This window comes from Microtus ochrogaster (genome assembly GCF_000317375.1).
Source record: "Microtus ochrogaster isolate Prairie Vole_2 chromosome 14 unlocalized genomic scaffold, MicOch1.0 chr14_random_1, whole genome shotgun sequence".
Taxonomy (NCBI): domain Eukaryota; kingdom Metazoa; phylum Chordata; class Mammalia; order Rodentia; family Cricetidae; genus Microtus; species Microtus ochrogaster.
This window is the reverse complement of record NW_004949096.1, coordinates 36484539-36499972: the sequence shown is the minus strand read 5'-3', so window position 1 is coordinate 36499972 and position 15434 is coordinate 36484539. Positions and strand designations below refer to the sequence as shown.

Sequence of the window (15434 nt, the reverse complement as noted above, 5' to 3'; positions counted from 1 at the left end):
AAAGGATGCTCAATATCATCAGAGGTCTGGAAAATGAGTATTAACAGAGAGGGAGTATATCCATGAGTGAGCTCATCTGGCACAGGCTGTGACCTTGAGACTTGTCTGGTGTAGGTTGTGACCTTGAGACTTGTATTCTCTGTGAATATTCAAGCCTGAGGTCAGCTGGAGGTAAAGGCCAGTTGCCAGAGGCCACAACACAGCATAGTTCTAAGAGCTAAGAGACTTGGGGGCAGAAGAAGAGGCAGGGAGAGGCCAGAGAAGTCTCCATAAAGAAACACTACCCAGAATAAAAAAGGAATGAACTAGGGAATCTCAGACACATGCTGGGCAGGGGTCAGTCTGCGGGCCTCCATTCTTAGGAAGCTCTGTCCTGAGTTATAGACACTTAGTGGGAGCTGCAGGGGACACGGGCAGGCAGGGATGGGAAGGTGACTCCCACTTCTCAGGCAATGGGCACTTTCTGCAATAAACATTTGTGTTATACGATCTGCCTTCTGCTAAAACTCACCAAAGTGTACCAAAATTCACACATCTAGGTGAGTAAGCAAAATCAGCCCCATTTTTTTTTTATCTTAATTTTGTTGGTGTTGTTTGGTTTCTTGAAATAGTGTTTTTCTGTGTAACTTTGGAGTCTGTCCTAGAACTCGCTCTGTAGACCAGGCTGGCCTCGAACTCACAGAGGTCTGCTTGACTCTACCTCTTGAGTGCTGGGATTAAAGGCGTGTGCCGCTGCTGCCTGGCTTATTTTAATTTTTAATTAAAAAATTTAAGTAAAAGATAAAGAAAGATTAAAGCAATTTTAGGGGAAGCAAACTTTGGTTTTTGTAAAACATAAAAAGTAACATCTACTATCTCTATCACTATATATAAAGGGTGCCTTTTGGTACCTAGAGAGTACGAAGACCTAATAATAATTTTTACATTTATGTAGTTGTGTGTGTTGTAACATGCCATATCATCCATGTGGGTCAGAGAATAACTTTTGGTAGTTTGGTAGTGTATTTTCTCCTTCCATCAAGTGGGCCCCAAGGGACTGAACTCAGGTCATCAGGCTTGGTGGCAAGTGCCTTCACCCACTGACTCTAATTGCTGCCCCATGACATAATTTTTAAATGTAAAATGCAATGTCTTTTCTTTCATCTTGCCATAGCAGGACAGCTCTTTCCAGAGGAATCTCCCTCGCTTGGAAGTTGGCCTGTGCGGTTCTCGGCCAGCTACGACTGGATGGGATCCTCTAGATTAAATGAAGGGTGATGAGGTCAGAGGGTGAACGAGTGTAGGAAGACTCTTCAGCTGGAGGCTGAGGGACTCCCAGAGTCACCTGACCTAGGGCCTGCGGATTCAGCGAGTTCTCCGAAAGCGCTCTGACTGAACTACGCTGCAGCTCCGTGGTAGTGGGTCCTCTAGCACACCTGAGGCTCAGCCTCAGTGCACGGGCACAAAACCCATCCCACCTGACCCTACTTTTCTCTTGCCCAAAAATCGTCGTCAATGCTCATTATGAGACGACAGATTCCCTATTCCACCCTTCAGCACAGTAGACACTCTAGATATTGTAGTAAAACCAACGGGAGAGAAGAACAAAACAGACCATCTAGGGACTGTGGGCTCTTGGGTGACCTTGGTAATCTCCTCACTTTTCTTTCTGACTCACACATCCACATTGTAGCTGAAGAAGCTAGAGATACCAACAGAGGTTGACAAATAGCCCAACAAAAGCCTGCTGTCTCTAGCCAAAGGACCAAGAAAGGGCAGCCACACTACACAGTTTTACATTGGTTGTCCTAGCTCATCTAAACAACACAGGAAAGGCTGTGTCCACACTCCCAAGGGCTCAGAGGGCCACAGGGATAGTTTTCTATCCCAGTAGGTTGTAGTGAGTTCCTCACAGGGAGCCAGGCCTTCTACCTCCTGGCAGAGGAGTGGCCCTTTTGTCTCCCACATAGGGTGCTGTCAGAGAAGGCCTGGTTAGATTCAGAACTTAGCGTTAACATGAAAGTTACAAGGCTATGTGGACCACGTGAGCTGGCATTCGCGTCTCCCCCACAAGGGAGGAAGCAGTGAGGCCTAGTTGAGCCCCCACACCCTAGAAATAATAAATAGGGTAGCATGTTGTTCCAGTTCCCTTTCTGTCACTGCGAGTAAACATTCCAACGAAAGCAGCCAAGGGGAGGAAAGGGTTTATTTAGATTTCACTTCCAGGTAACCGTCCTTTATTGAGGGAAGTTAGGGCAGGGATCGGTCCAAGATGGAGCTCGAAGAAGAAGCTGGAAGAACACTGCTGGCTTGGTAGCTCACTGCTGTTCTGCTGGCTTTCCTATGCAATCCAGGGGATGATGTCACCCACAGTGGGATGGGCCCTCCTGCATTAATTAACGAGACAATTCCCCAGGCCCACCTAATCTGGAGTATCCCTTAGTTGAGACTGCCTTCTCAGGTGACTCTAAACCAGTTCTCAACATATGTGTGGCCACCCCTTTGGGGGTCAAACGAGCCTTTCTCAGGGGTCATATATTGGATATTCCACATATCAGGTATTTATATTGCGATTCATAACAGTAGTGAAATTACAGTTATGAAGTAGTAACAAAAACAATTTTATAGTCAGGAGTCACCACAACATGAAGAACTGTATTAAAGGGTCATAGCCTTAGGAAGGTTGAGAACCACTGTCTTGAGTTGACAGTTAAAAGCTAACCAGAACGTCTCTGAGCAGAGACTGAGCAGAGAACTCAGAATTTTTATCCCTACTACACGGTGATAGGTGAGACACGCCCCCTCCCCAATTCTCCACCACCACAGTGCTAAAGAAACTGAAGCAGATTCAGCATCTTCTGTGACAGAAAGCCTCGAACATTCAGGTCTCAATCAGAAGTCCCTCCTCATACCCAGAACCAGGAAAATGTCAGGCTGAATGAGGATGGCAGACAACCAGGTCAACACGGAGACGACATCAAGGTGAGGATTAATGGAGATCATTAAGCAGACACATAAAAAATGCTTCACTGATCAGGTACAAGCATGTTTGGACACGGAACAACCTCTGCGCACCTCCCAGGGCAGTGAAAACAGAAAATGGCAACACAACCAAATGCTGTGCTCAAGCAAAGAAAACCAGAGCATCTGGATCACTAACATGTGACCATGGGAGCGCAAACACGTCACATCCGCTCTAGACAGGAATTGGCAAGTCCTTAAACACACCAACGTGTATCCACTATATGATCCAGCAAGAGTTCCTGGGCATTTACTCTGGAGAAATTAAAATCTATATTCACACGAAGTCCTGTGCACTGCTGTTGAAAGTGGTTTTAGTGCTAACTGTTAAAAACTAAAGACAGTTCACAAATCCTTCAGTGAGTGACCGGTTATTCAAACTGACATAAAGCCACAGTAATTATAAACCAGGCTCTTGATACACGGAGCAGCCTAGATGGATCTCCAGAAAATTATGCAGAAGGGGAAAACTGATTCTAAAGTGTGTATGTTATACGACCCAGCACTGAAATGGTTATTATGCGAATGAAGAACAGATTGGTGCATGTGACCTGGGATAAAAGAGAGAGAAAAATGAAGAAAGTATCTCCATGAAAGAGCCCCAAGAGGAATTCCTGTGGCGGCGATGGAAGCACACTGCATTATCTCTTTGTCAAGGCAACTGCATCCAAATCCTGCATGGGAAGTTCTAAAGCTTTACAAGATTTTACCAAAAAGGGAAACTAGATGAAAAACTGCAAAACTACTGTGCATTATTCTTAAGAGCTACACGTGAACTTATAATTTCCCAAAAGGAAACATTTAATTAAGGAAGAAAACCAAAGAAATCACAGAATAAATATCGTTAGATTCTAACAAGAGAATTTTATACATGACCCAGAAGCTTCCTCCTTTGACTTCTAATGCTTTTTAGTTGGTGTAAAATGCGTACAATGAGCTCTAAGCTCAGAAGCTTGTAAAATTATCCCAGAATGAGCACACTTACCTATCACACAGGTTAAGGAATAGAAAGAATATCTGCTTCCCAAAAGATTTTCCAAAAATCTCCTACGCTCACACTTGACATTTTTCTAGCACTTGCTCAGCAGCAACCCACTAGCTTAAAGGAATGAGTGCCTATGGCCTTGATGTGAGCCAACGGCTGTGATCTCAGCAGCTCGCTGCCCAGGAAAGGAGAAGCAAGAGCCCCGGTTCCCCAGGGTATCAGCTCACAGGCCAGTCCTCTTCCTTTCTGTCACTCCCCCATGCTATACTTGCCGGTTGCTAAGTCCCAAGAATTCTGAGTTTCCCAAGGAAGGGGAAACTCTAAACTCCACACAGCAATGCTTTTTCTCTAAGATGAAAGAGCAGGTGGGAACAGGGGAAGGCACTGGAGAGAGGGTCCAGTGGTTAAAAGCATTTTTTTTTTTTTTTTTTTTTTGCAGAAGACCTGGGTTTGGTTCCCAGCATTCACATCTGGAAGTGAACAACTCCAGTTCTGTAGGGTCCATCACCCTCTACTGGCCTCATTAGGTATAGGATGAACATGGCACACATAAACCCATGCAGGCACACACACATATATGTCCATAAAAATAAATGAAGAAATATTGAAAGTAATAATTGAAGGAAACAGGTGACTTACCTTCAGAAAATGAAAAGCAACCATAAACATATTTGCTATTATAAGTGTGTTAACTTACATCGAAATTGACACACTGGGGATGATTTGCTTCTGTTGCAAGTGAAATCCATTATGGTTTACAGGAATCATAATACAATCATTGTCCAAAGCTGTGACTGGGGTCTGGTGGGATCCATCTGGTGGGGTCTTTTTGGTATAACACAGTCACTCTTAGGTACAAATTCCAAACATCAGAAGTTTGTGAACCCTGAGTGAGGGGGTGAACCCTGATGGAGAAGAGTGCCCCAAATGCTCAGCACACTGAGGATCTCCCTGAGGCACTTAGGGTGATACCCCTGCCGGAACCCAGAGACTGGAAACCTATAAGACAACTTGCCTCTGCTGCAGTTACAGCCCTCTGCTCTTGAACGAAGGAAACAGAATGATCCTGGTTCGTTTCCCAGATACACAAAGCTCTACTGTGGGCACCATGTCTGTCCAGGTGGCTGCCAGGTGAAAATCAGGGCTGGGGGCGGGGTATGACCTCACGATCTCCTGTTACTGGTTAAACCGAAGAAACCAAACCTCATTCGTATTTTCTTAACCTCAGCTGAATGACTCCATTTATCAGGTCAAGCTTGTGTTTCATGCCACTGAGGTGCACACAGGGGTCAGGAGGGGAAGGGAGAAGGAGCGACCCCCTGACCTTAGCAATGATCTACAGCACTAATAGTCTTCACATATCTCTGTTTTAAGGTCTTTGGTCCTAGGACAGACGCTCTAGTTGTTCCCTGATGCCTGGAGGGGCACCAGGGGTCCTACTGGAGCGACTGTGAGTTCAGCCCCATTCTAGCCTTTCAACTCCAACTGGATTCTCAGCCTTTCTAGTTACATGTCCAGTATGACCATTCTAGAGCGGTGCCAACCCAGCACCACAACCTACTCCTTGACCTTGGCGCTAGGTGGGGCCTGTGTCTCCTTTCCCCCGAGCAGGCGAGGTCTTGGTACCTTTCCCCTTTGATGGGGAGGTCCCAGCAGCCTTTCTCTATCTCAGCCCTTGCCAGAAGCACTTCAGACGAGCTTAAACTGGCGGAGAGCAGGGACCTTTTCTCATACTTTTTATAAAGAAAATGAAAGCTGTGGGCCAAGGAGCCCTGCCTCAGTTTCCAACTCCTGTGGATATTTTCAACATCCACTGCCAGAAACCTCAGCTCACAGGGCATTGGATCTGCCCATCTGAACATCTGCTGAGTGGCCTCCATCCAGGTGGCTTGGGCCAAAGGAAACAGGGATGGGAATCTAAGTGCTCTTCAGAAAAAAACACCCCATGGAGCATGGGACAGGGCCAAGGAGGCATCTGTAACAAGTGAAGGATCCACAAGCCCTTCCTGAGCCTTGTGACTGCCCAAGCATGGGGCATGCATTCTCCTGGAAGCTAAGATTGAGAAGAGCTGGTATCACAAATAGTAGCCCAGGGATCTTTGCTTTAGGGACGTGGGGTCGGCCACACTTTTGCACATTCTCACTCCGAGCCATATCTAAGAATAAATCCCTGGGTCAGCGGCACTGGGAACTGATGGGAGGCCCTCCATCACCAGCTTTGAATGCTTCTCCTCCTCAGCAATTCAACTCTTTGATTGACTGAACTGAAACTGAAACTCTAGCCCTAGGGGTCACCCTAGTAGGAGCAGACACAGCCAAGAGCCCAGATCACACACCATCAGCAAACTCCTGGCAGCTCTCATCCACTCTGGGAGAGAATGAATCATCTCTTCCTGCCAGGCAGCCTGGTCTGTTCTGCTTCCTCTTACAAGTGAAGCAAAGCAAGACCTGGGCTCTGCTGGACACATCTGTGGCTGCATTAAAAAAAAAAAAAACAAAAAACGGGCTACGAGTCATGGGAGAAAGACGCAGGTGGGCTTAGCTCCAGCAAACGTGTCCTGCCTCAAAAGAGAACATTTGGACAAAGCAGTGAAATGAACTTGACTGGAGGGGTGGAAGTGTCAAAATTTCTTGGACATAGTTCTGGCTGATATTTCTTTTCTCGTTTCATGAATGAGTTTTCAGTGTTTGACTCTCATGGGTGATTTCCCTCTGAGAGGTAGAGATTTAACCCTCCTTTTGCTGGGCCTGGGTTTCCCAAGCCTCTCTGGATGCCTGGCAAATCCTTCATTGTCCGTGACTCATTGACATCCGTGTTTCCAGTTCTAGGAAACAGAACCCTAGGCAGCACTTGGCTCAGAGTTGCCTCCACCACACCAAGGAGGGTCCTCCTTTTATCTGCAGCGCACAGCGAAGCTGAGGTTCACTCACCCCAACTGGAAAGCTTCCATGGGCATTGATTTTGCAGTGGGATCTGACCACATGGCCGCTTGTGCTTGGTTCTTCTCTGTACATCCTCGAGGGAGGCTCACAGTGGCAGAGCTGGTAGAACTGACAGAGCAGGGTGGCTGTGCCCAGGTCAGAGGGCACAGTGAGACTTTCCATTCACCACCCGTCTACCTCAAAGGATGACATGAGCTGAGAGACTTGGGGCTAAACTAAAAAGTGCATACGTATTCCAATTTGCTGATTTCAGGAACTGAGATTAGAATTTCATGTTTTTAGACAATGAAGTTTGGGACTGCAAAGATGGTTCAGTGTATGCATAACAAATACTTTACCTCCTCCAAACCACAAGTACTTCTGTGTACACGCGGGGAGGCCACTGCCACTGACTAGCTTTCTCAATTGCTCCCCACACTATTTTTGCGACAGGGTCTCTCTCTCTCAGTTCTCTGACCAGCTAGACTGGCTGGCTAGCAAGCTCCAGGGTTTCCCCCACCTCTACCCCTCCTCCAGCAAGACAAACGTGGATATCTAGTGCCACCATGCCCAGCTTTTTACATGATATGAACTCATGGCAAGTACCGACTGAGTCATGTCCTTAGCGCTGGGTGCAGAGATAGAATCTGGGATGGGTTTTTAACTTCTATTTGTCACTTTTACTCACTTACTGAGTAGGGATTCCATCAGCCTTCCATACCTTGAAGTTTTTTGTGAGACCGAACGAAACAATCTTTTAGTACAAACATGCACGTTTCTAGTTATCAACAGACCATAGCTCGCTGTAACGCCTGGGAGTTCTGGGAGGCCTCAGCGTCTGGAACAAGTCCAGGCTCACTCCTCTGACCCATGTCTTGTTGTCATCTTGGTCAGCTTTCTAATTCGGAATGCTGTTTATATTTCTAGGAACGTGCCAAAGACAATTCGGAGAGTTCTCTTACGTCCTTTACAAGGCTCATCTGATGCTAGTGTCTTACCTGGCTCTAGCCCATTGTGAAAACTTCAAAGACAATCCGGAGAGTTCTCTTACGTCCTTTACATGGCTCATCTAACGCTAGTGTCTTACCTAGCTCTAGCCCATTGTGAAAACTTCAGAGCAACACTTGAGCGTGGCTACTAACTAACCTACAGCTGTCCTTCACTCTACCATTGCTTCTGCTGAAGTCCTTTTCTGCCCCCAGCGTTCAGGCCTCATTCATACATGGCGGTCTTATGTCTGATTGGTCTCCAAGCCGGTTTCCGAATTTCCTTGTCTTTGATTTACTCCCCATTTGAAGGCACACTGGTCACGTTGTGTAGACCACCTTTCACTTTGGCTTTGCCTGCTGTTGTGTTTTCTCATGGTTAGAGTTAGGGGTTTGGGGGGGGGAGAAGAAGGGCTTTCTTAGCATGTGGCAGTAGAGACACACGCTATGAACGCATTCTGCGATTGGTAAGGGTAACATTACTCACTTCCTCACAGGAAAATCTGTCAGGTTTACCTTCTGCATACTCTTTGTTTTAAGACAGGTTTATTTTTAATGATGTGTACGTGAGTGTAGCTGTGTGTGGGTATTTGCACACCGAGAGCCATGCCCTAAAAGGCCATAAGAGGGCATCGGCTTCCTCTGGAACCAGAGTTGCAGGTCTTTGTGAGTCTCCTCTTCCCGACGGAGCAACCTCTCCAGCCCCAGGGTGTTTTGACTTTTTTGTCAGGCCCTAGAATTAGCCATTTTCCAAGACCTTCTGCTCCTTTTGTCAACACGTGGTTAGGAGCCAGGAATGAACTTCAGGCATGCTTGCTGTTCTTGCTGGCCCCATTTTCTAGCAAGCACACTAGTAAAGGCTTGGAGTTGGGAAGGGAAGGTTTCTCTGACTTTGGGATGATTACTTTTTCACTCTGAGCACCAGTTTCCTCATCAGTGAGTGAGGAAAAGCGAAAACCACTGGCAGGGCTAAAGGATTGTGAGGAGTGCCATCAGAGAGACTAGCTGTTTCTGAGAGCAGACGCTGCTTTCCCACACCAACTTTTCCGCTGAATATTATCAAAGTATTTGGTGAAATTACGGTAAACAAAGTCAAAGCATCAATGAGTTGATAAAACAATAAAAGCAATAAGAAAAAAGGGAATTTAAAGGAATAAAAAAGGAATTGCATTTTCTCTAAAGCCATTTATCGTTTCCAGCAGATCTGAACTTTCATTTTGACAGAAAGGCGGTGACTGAGGAGGGACAAAGTCATGATAGTAAAACACCAGAGACAATACTAGGTAAAGATCTCCACAGGAGACCCTTGCCACAGAAAACTGCGATGCCAGGGAACAGACAGGTGAAATAATTCCTCCCTGAATTTTATGACTCTTTTGAAAAAACCTCAAGCAGGGCTTGAGTTTAAGGCTGGCCTCCTTTGGAATGTCTCTTCAGAGTGTCTTGGAAGGTGAAGTAGCCTCGACTGACTTCTCATAAATCATAAAACGTTTACATTACTCCAAAATGCAGAACAGCACACACCAGAAGGTAACTCACCACACAACTGACATGGTCGGGAAAGGAAATAAAAGCTTAAAGACTGAAGAACTTGAAATTGCTTCCTAAAGGCTATAAACCACAGCTCTTTAATGTGTAGAGAAACAAAGGACAATGTTAAACATATTTGTGGAGTAGAGACTAAGATGTGCCACAGGTCCATGACAAAGGAAGAAGGGACCTGCTCAGATAAACATTCTAACACCTCGGATAAAAGCCAGGGGAAGGGGATGGGTTAGCTCAAAAGAAAAACACTTCAGAGGAGCAGGGGAAAACACCTAGGACACTTTCCAGAACACAGAGAACCCCAGTCTGTCCATCTCATGGATTTGTCAGAACTCTCCTGCTGGGCATCTTCAACTCACTGAGGACCCTAAACTTACTGGCAAACAAAAGCTCAAGATTTCATGGATGACTTGAGGTTCCTGTAAAGTGGTACAGTGGAGGTAGGAGATGACAGAGACAGGCCAGCTTCCCTATTCCTCCCCATTGAGAACACTTGCATGCTCCAAGTTGGCAGGCTAGATATCTGACGAGGAGGCCTTTGAGCAACCCCATTTGGCCTTCCAGAGAAAGCTAGTTCTGAGGAGGCTGGCTCCTTCCTGCTCATCTCCCAGGATGCTCTGAGGGTCCCACAGTTGACAAGTGTGGAAATCATGCCGTACTACAAGAATACAAAAACACTTTTGTGTCTTACATAAACTCAACTTTTCTCTGCTGTAATTTGCTTTACTTTTAATTCTACATTACTGGTGGCATAGATTCAAATATCACCTTATATAATTTTTTAACTAAATTTTGTTAGAGAACTTCATAAGTACTATATTTATATCATTTAACCCCCTGTCCCCACTCTAACTCTTCTCATGGTCCCCTACTCCCTCTCAAATTCATGACTTCTTCAATTATTATTGTTACATACATATATTCACTCAAGTATATGTAAACCATATACCGAGATTTAGAGTTGCTTCTACATACATATGTTTAAGAGTAATTGCTATGGATTAATTAACCAATCATGGGCTTGTCTCTGGAGAAAACTGATTCTCATTCTGATAGCAGTCAGATTGCCTATACCTCTTTATCTAGTGGTGGGGCCTGGTGAGATTTCTATCAGCTTTGGCATGCCAACTGTTGTCATTATTCAGGTCTTTTTCAGGTGACCCATTTCTGAGTTTCATGGATGCATCTTTCCTGTCCTGTCTAGAAGACACTATTAAGTGGTATCCTGTTTCTCTGGCTCTTTCTATATTTCTAGCTTCTCCTCTCTGTGTAATATTTTTTAAATTAAAAAGTGGATTCCTTAGCCAAGCGGTGGTGGCACACACCTTTAATCCCAGCATTCATGAGGTGGAGGCAGGCAATCTCTGAGTATGAGGCCAGCCTGATCTCCAGAGCATGTTCAGGACAGCCAGAGGTCCACAGAGGAGCTCTGTCTCACAAAAGAAACAAACAACAACAACAACAACAATAACAACAACAAAATATGGTTTCCTTGCTTATCCCACCAAAGACAGCTACCATCTGTTCATTACTCTTTACCATCCAAGCAAGCCCTCAGAGCTTCTGTGTCAGAGGCACTGGGGAGATGGCTTGGTTGTTAAGGCATTGGCTTCTCCTCCAGAGGACATGTGTACAATTCCCGGCACCCACAAAACTGTCTGAAACTCCAGCCCCAAGGGATCCAATGCCATTTTATGGTCACTGAGGGCACTGTACACACAGCACATAGACATATTTAGATTGTGAAGTACAATCTAAAGCTTTGGCAATAGCCTGGGATGTTTGGGGTTCCATGGGATCTCTTTGGCCAACAACCCAACAAGACATAACCCTTTCCTGGCACAAGATTTTCCTTGGTGGCATAATAAGTCTAGTTGGGACATTGTCCCCATTATATGGTGATTCCTTTTAGAGTCTTTCCTATATGTATCTACTTTAGAAAGCCTCTCCAGCAGTAGTTTCCAGAGCATTTTTCAAATGGTCTTTGGTGTTAGTTGTCCCTCCCCAGACTCCCCAAATTTACTCTCCCATCTCCCTCCCAACTTAATCCTTCTATTCTGGTTTCCCCTCTGTCTCTCCATAATATTTCCTATTCCTTAGGAGATCTATCATAGAGGTTGCTTTTTGAAGAAGATGGGATTAACAGAGACCCACAATAGGACAATGTGTGGAGGATGAGACACTTGGAACACTTGGTCCTGTGTGGGATGTCTTTATCAAACTATTGCCCTTGAGGCCCAGGGATCTGTATGGAAGAGGAGCTAGAAAGACAGCAGGAGTCAGAAGTGATGGGTAACTCTAAGGAACTTCACCCTTCAGGACACAACAGAACGGATGAACTCATGGGGACTGTGATCCCATGCATAAGACCCACACAGGTTCAAGCCAGATGGGGTCCCAGCACTGAAAAGAGGAAGTAATCCCACTCCTAACCAAGATACTATTTGCAATTGGTAACTGCAGGCAAAGGGAAAATCAATTTCTCCAGTGGAGTGTCATTGGGCATATTAACCACACTGTTAGTGTTTTTAAAAGTTTGGGACTCTCACTATAACAAGCCCCTCTGGATACTGCTTGGTCTGAGCCGTCTACCTCTTTGTGCTTCTCAGAGGAGATGTGCTAGGAGCCGGCTTCACTGCTGCTGCTGCTGGCTGTGCTCCCTATCCTTAGAGCAGTGTTTTGGGATGGGTTAATGGCCCTACCTTATGTTAAGGTGCTAAGTAGTTCTTCATTGTTTCTGGTGACATCAAAATACCATGGATATTCCGAATATGAAGAATGAGTTACTATACTTTGGAAGGAGTAGAAATATTGCTAATATCATTCCCCTTCCACACACCCTTAAGACAAGGAAAACACATGTTTCTGTCTCTACCCTCCATATCAGGAAGTTCATGCACAGCGAGTCAGTCCTTGTCACTTAATAGAATGATTAGAGACTATGGAACACAAAGGTCAGAGGCCAAGAGTCAGTGCTTGGAAACTACAGGGCTGTTTTCTAAGCAAAGAGCCAAAAACTGGTGCACGAAGTACCGCTTCTGCACTGGCAACTCTTACCTGAGCCCTGATCCTCATGCTGGCTTTGGGAGTCAGGTACTTATGTTCTAAGTACCAGCCCCGCTCCTGGAACACCAGCTTCATCCCATACAACAGACAAAACTGAAGAATGAGAGACAAGAAAGAAGCAACTGTTAGAAAAACGGGGGCTGTAAGGAGTTAGAGATAACATTACATCACATACATCACATTTCCTAAAGTCAGAAAGTCTTTTCTTAATTAAAATGGCCATGCTTTGGATACAAAGTATATGTTTTATTTTTTTAACCTTCCAGAAACCTTGAAAGCAGTTCTAAAATAATAGACAGTTTAGTGAGGTCTCCTGTATCAATCCCATTCGAGAAATAGTAACACACAGTCAGCCTTGCTTCACAAGGAACTTCCCTGTCTCCTCCACACCCAGGTGACTTAGAAGTCCATTCAGAAGCAATTTTGAAATCCATATGTAGTTCTGTTTGCTTCCCTTCTCATTCATGAAAAATACACAGCAATGTCATCTTGCTATTTTCCACGGGGCAACATTTGATTGACTTTCACAAAAATAGCATTCCTCATTTACATCTCTCCTCAGTATGTTTTTTCTGTTACAATTCTGAAACTGAGCAGCCTGAATGCCATCACAGGCAGCCACCAAGCAAAAATCAACCAGTTTCCCAGAGGCAGAGTGGCTTTTCACTTAGCTACTCATCCATTTGCCATTTAATATTCCATCATTTCAAATCCCACAGCAAGTGGGGGAGCAGTGTGCAAAGGCCCTTGTGTCTCCGCCCAGCTTCAGTGATCAGACCTCTTGTCACCTCACCTCCCACTCAGGTCCCCTCTGTGGTATTGTCGCACTAAGCCCAGCCCTACCACTTCATTCACAAACACACCTCGCCTTCATATCTGAAAGACAATGACTTTTGTGAGGATGGTTTTTAGCTGGGGTCACAGATCAGTTACAGAGTACTTGCTTTGCATGTTCAGGAGTTCAGTTTGGATCCCCACCACCCACTTTTTAAAAAACCCTGAGTTTGGTGGAGAATGCCTATAATCCCAGAGCTGGGAAGTGGAGGCAGGGGGTTCACTGGCCAGCCAGTCTAGTGAAAGACCCTGTCTCAAAAAGAAAGGAGGGGACCAATCAAAGAAGATGCCCTCTGTTGACCTCTGCCTGCCATATGCACACTAATGGATGAGTGTATCTTTATACATGGATGCACACACATGTGTACATACCTGTGCACACACACAATATATGTGTGGGAAAGATGTGGGAAAAGCACAAGGGACAGTGGGCTTCTTAGAGCTGGCAACTCTGGCTAGAGTCAGGTGGGGAGTCGAACGCAAAGACAGCTACTGCAGTTTGAGAGAGCGGAGCAAACGGGGGCTACTGCAGAAGGGTCCTGGACCCCAGGGCAGGTCACTCCCCCTCGGGGAGGTAAGAAGCAGACAAGGAAACCCAACAAAACAGAGAGGGCAAGGATTCTGCCATGATCTGAACACATTTCCCAGAAGTCCCTGAAGTACAATTAATAAAAACTCAAAGAAATTAAGAAGATCCAAAAAGCAAAACAGTCAGCCACTGGCTCTTACCTTGACCTCAGTCTGAAATAGTGATCCTGCCTCCAGGAATCTCAGAATGAGACTGTGACTGTGAGCTGTCTACTACCATCTTATAACCCTCTCTAGCACTGGGATTAAAGGTGTGCACCACTGGGATTAAAGGCATGCAGCCCTGGTTTCTATGGCAAACTAGTGTGGCTACTGGGATTAAAGGTGTGTGTTATCACAGCCTGGACTGTAAGACTGACTAGGGTGGCTGTTTTACTCTCTGATCTCCAGGCAAGCTTTATTTATTACAATACAAATGAAATGCCACTACAAATTCCCCTATTGGAGACATAATCCTCAAGTTCACATGTGAATGGCACTTATATGTGGAGCCTTCACAAGGGTGACATGAGGTCCTGGGGATTGAGAGCAACGTGGCAGCTTTTATAGAAAAAGAATCTTTGTCCCGTGATGTTATGGGTCATATTAGGATGCAGCAAGAAGCCCCTCACCAACGCTGAGCAGATGGATGTTCCATGCTCTTAGACTTTTCAGCTGTGAGCCAAAAAAATTGCTATTATTCATAAAGTATCCACTTGGGGTGTTTTGTGACAGCAACAGGAAAGAAGCTAAGATGGGTCAACTTCCTGGGGAGAAGAACTGGAGAGAAGACCACACATTCATCACACGTCCCAGCTTTAACTGTGATCATCAGCCTCTCGTCCAGTCCTACCAATTCATGCCAAAACAAGCCAGGTGTAATTCCATACTACCAGACTACAAGGAGTTTACCAACTGTGTCTACTGTTCTCTTCTTTAGGAAAACCAACCAACCCCTGAGCAGAAAACCAACCAATCCCTAAGCCCAGAATCCAGCCAGTCTCTGAGCTTGTCCAAACTCAGGAATTGAAATCTGACCAATTCCCACCCTGAAAATCCCCTCCCTGGAAAAACTCCATCCCTAAGAAGACCTTCATAAGCTCTGCACCCTTTTCAGTTTGCCGCTGCCTCACCATGGAGGCGGCCATGTTCTTGGATTCTTCCCTACCAGTAAATCTCTTGAATAATAATTGGGTAATAACCTCCTTTGCAGGAACAGACCGGAGTGGAAGAGAACTGTAACACTTTCTCTGGGGAAACCTTACCCTAGAGAAGCAGAGTTTTAAAGCTCCAGGGAACCTGAACAGAACTGTAACAACTTTGCTGGGGAAACCCTCCCCTGCAGGGGCAGAGTTGTTACACTGGGGAAACTGTTCCCTGGAGCAGGGCTGTAAACTGCTAAGTTTAAGGTGACTTTGTGGTATTCCTTGGCTCCCGATTGCCAGAATACTTTTCAATCCGAGTGGCAATGCTCAACAAACAGCACACCTGAAAGTTCTAGAACTAAAAGAAGAAAACACACCTAAGAG

General features: G+C 45.5%; 1 protein-coding gene across 1 annotated transcript in view; it reads right to left on the bottom strand.

Moving 5' to 3' along the window:
• Nucleotides 1-15434, bottom strand: part of Acoxl (acyl-CoA oxidase like) — a 249683-nt gene that overhangs the window by 9146 nt on the left and 225103 nt on the right. Inside the window, 1 exon segment of the mRNA XM_005364451.2 lies at nt 12496-12597. Coding sequence (XP_005364508.1) covers nt 12496-12597 — 102 coding nt within the window.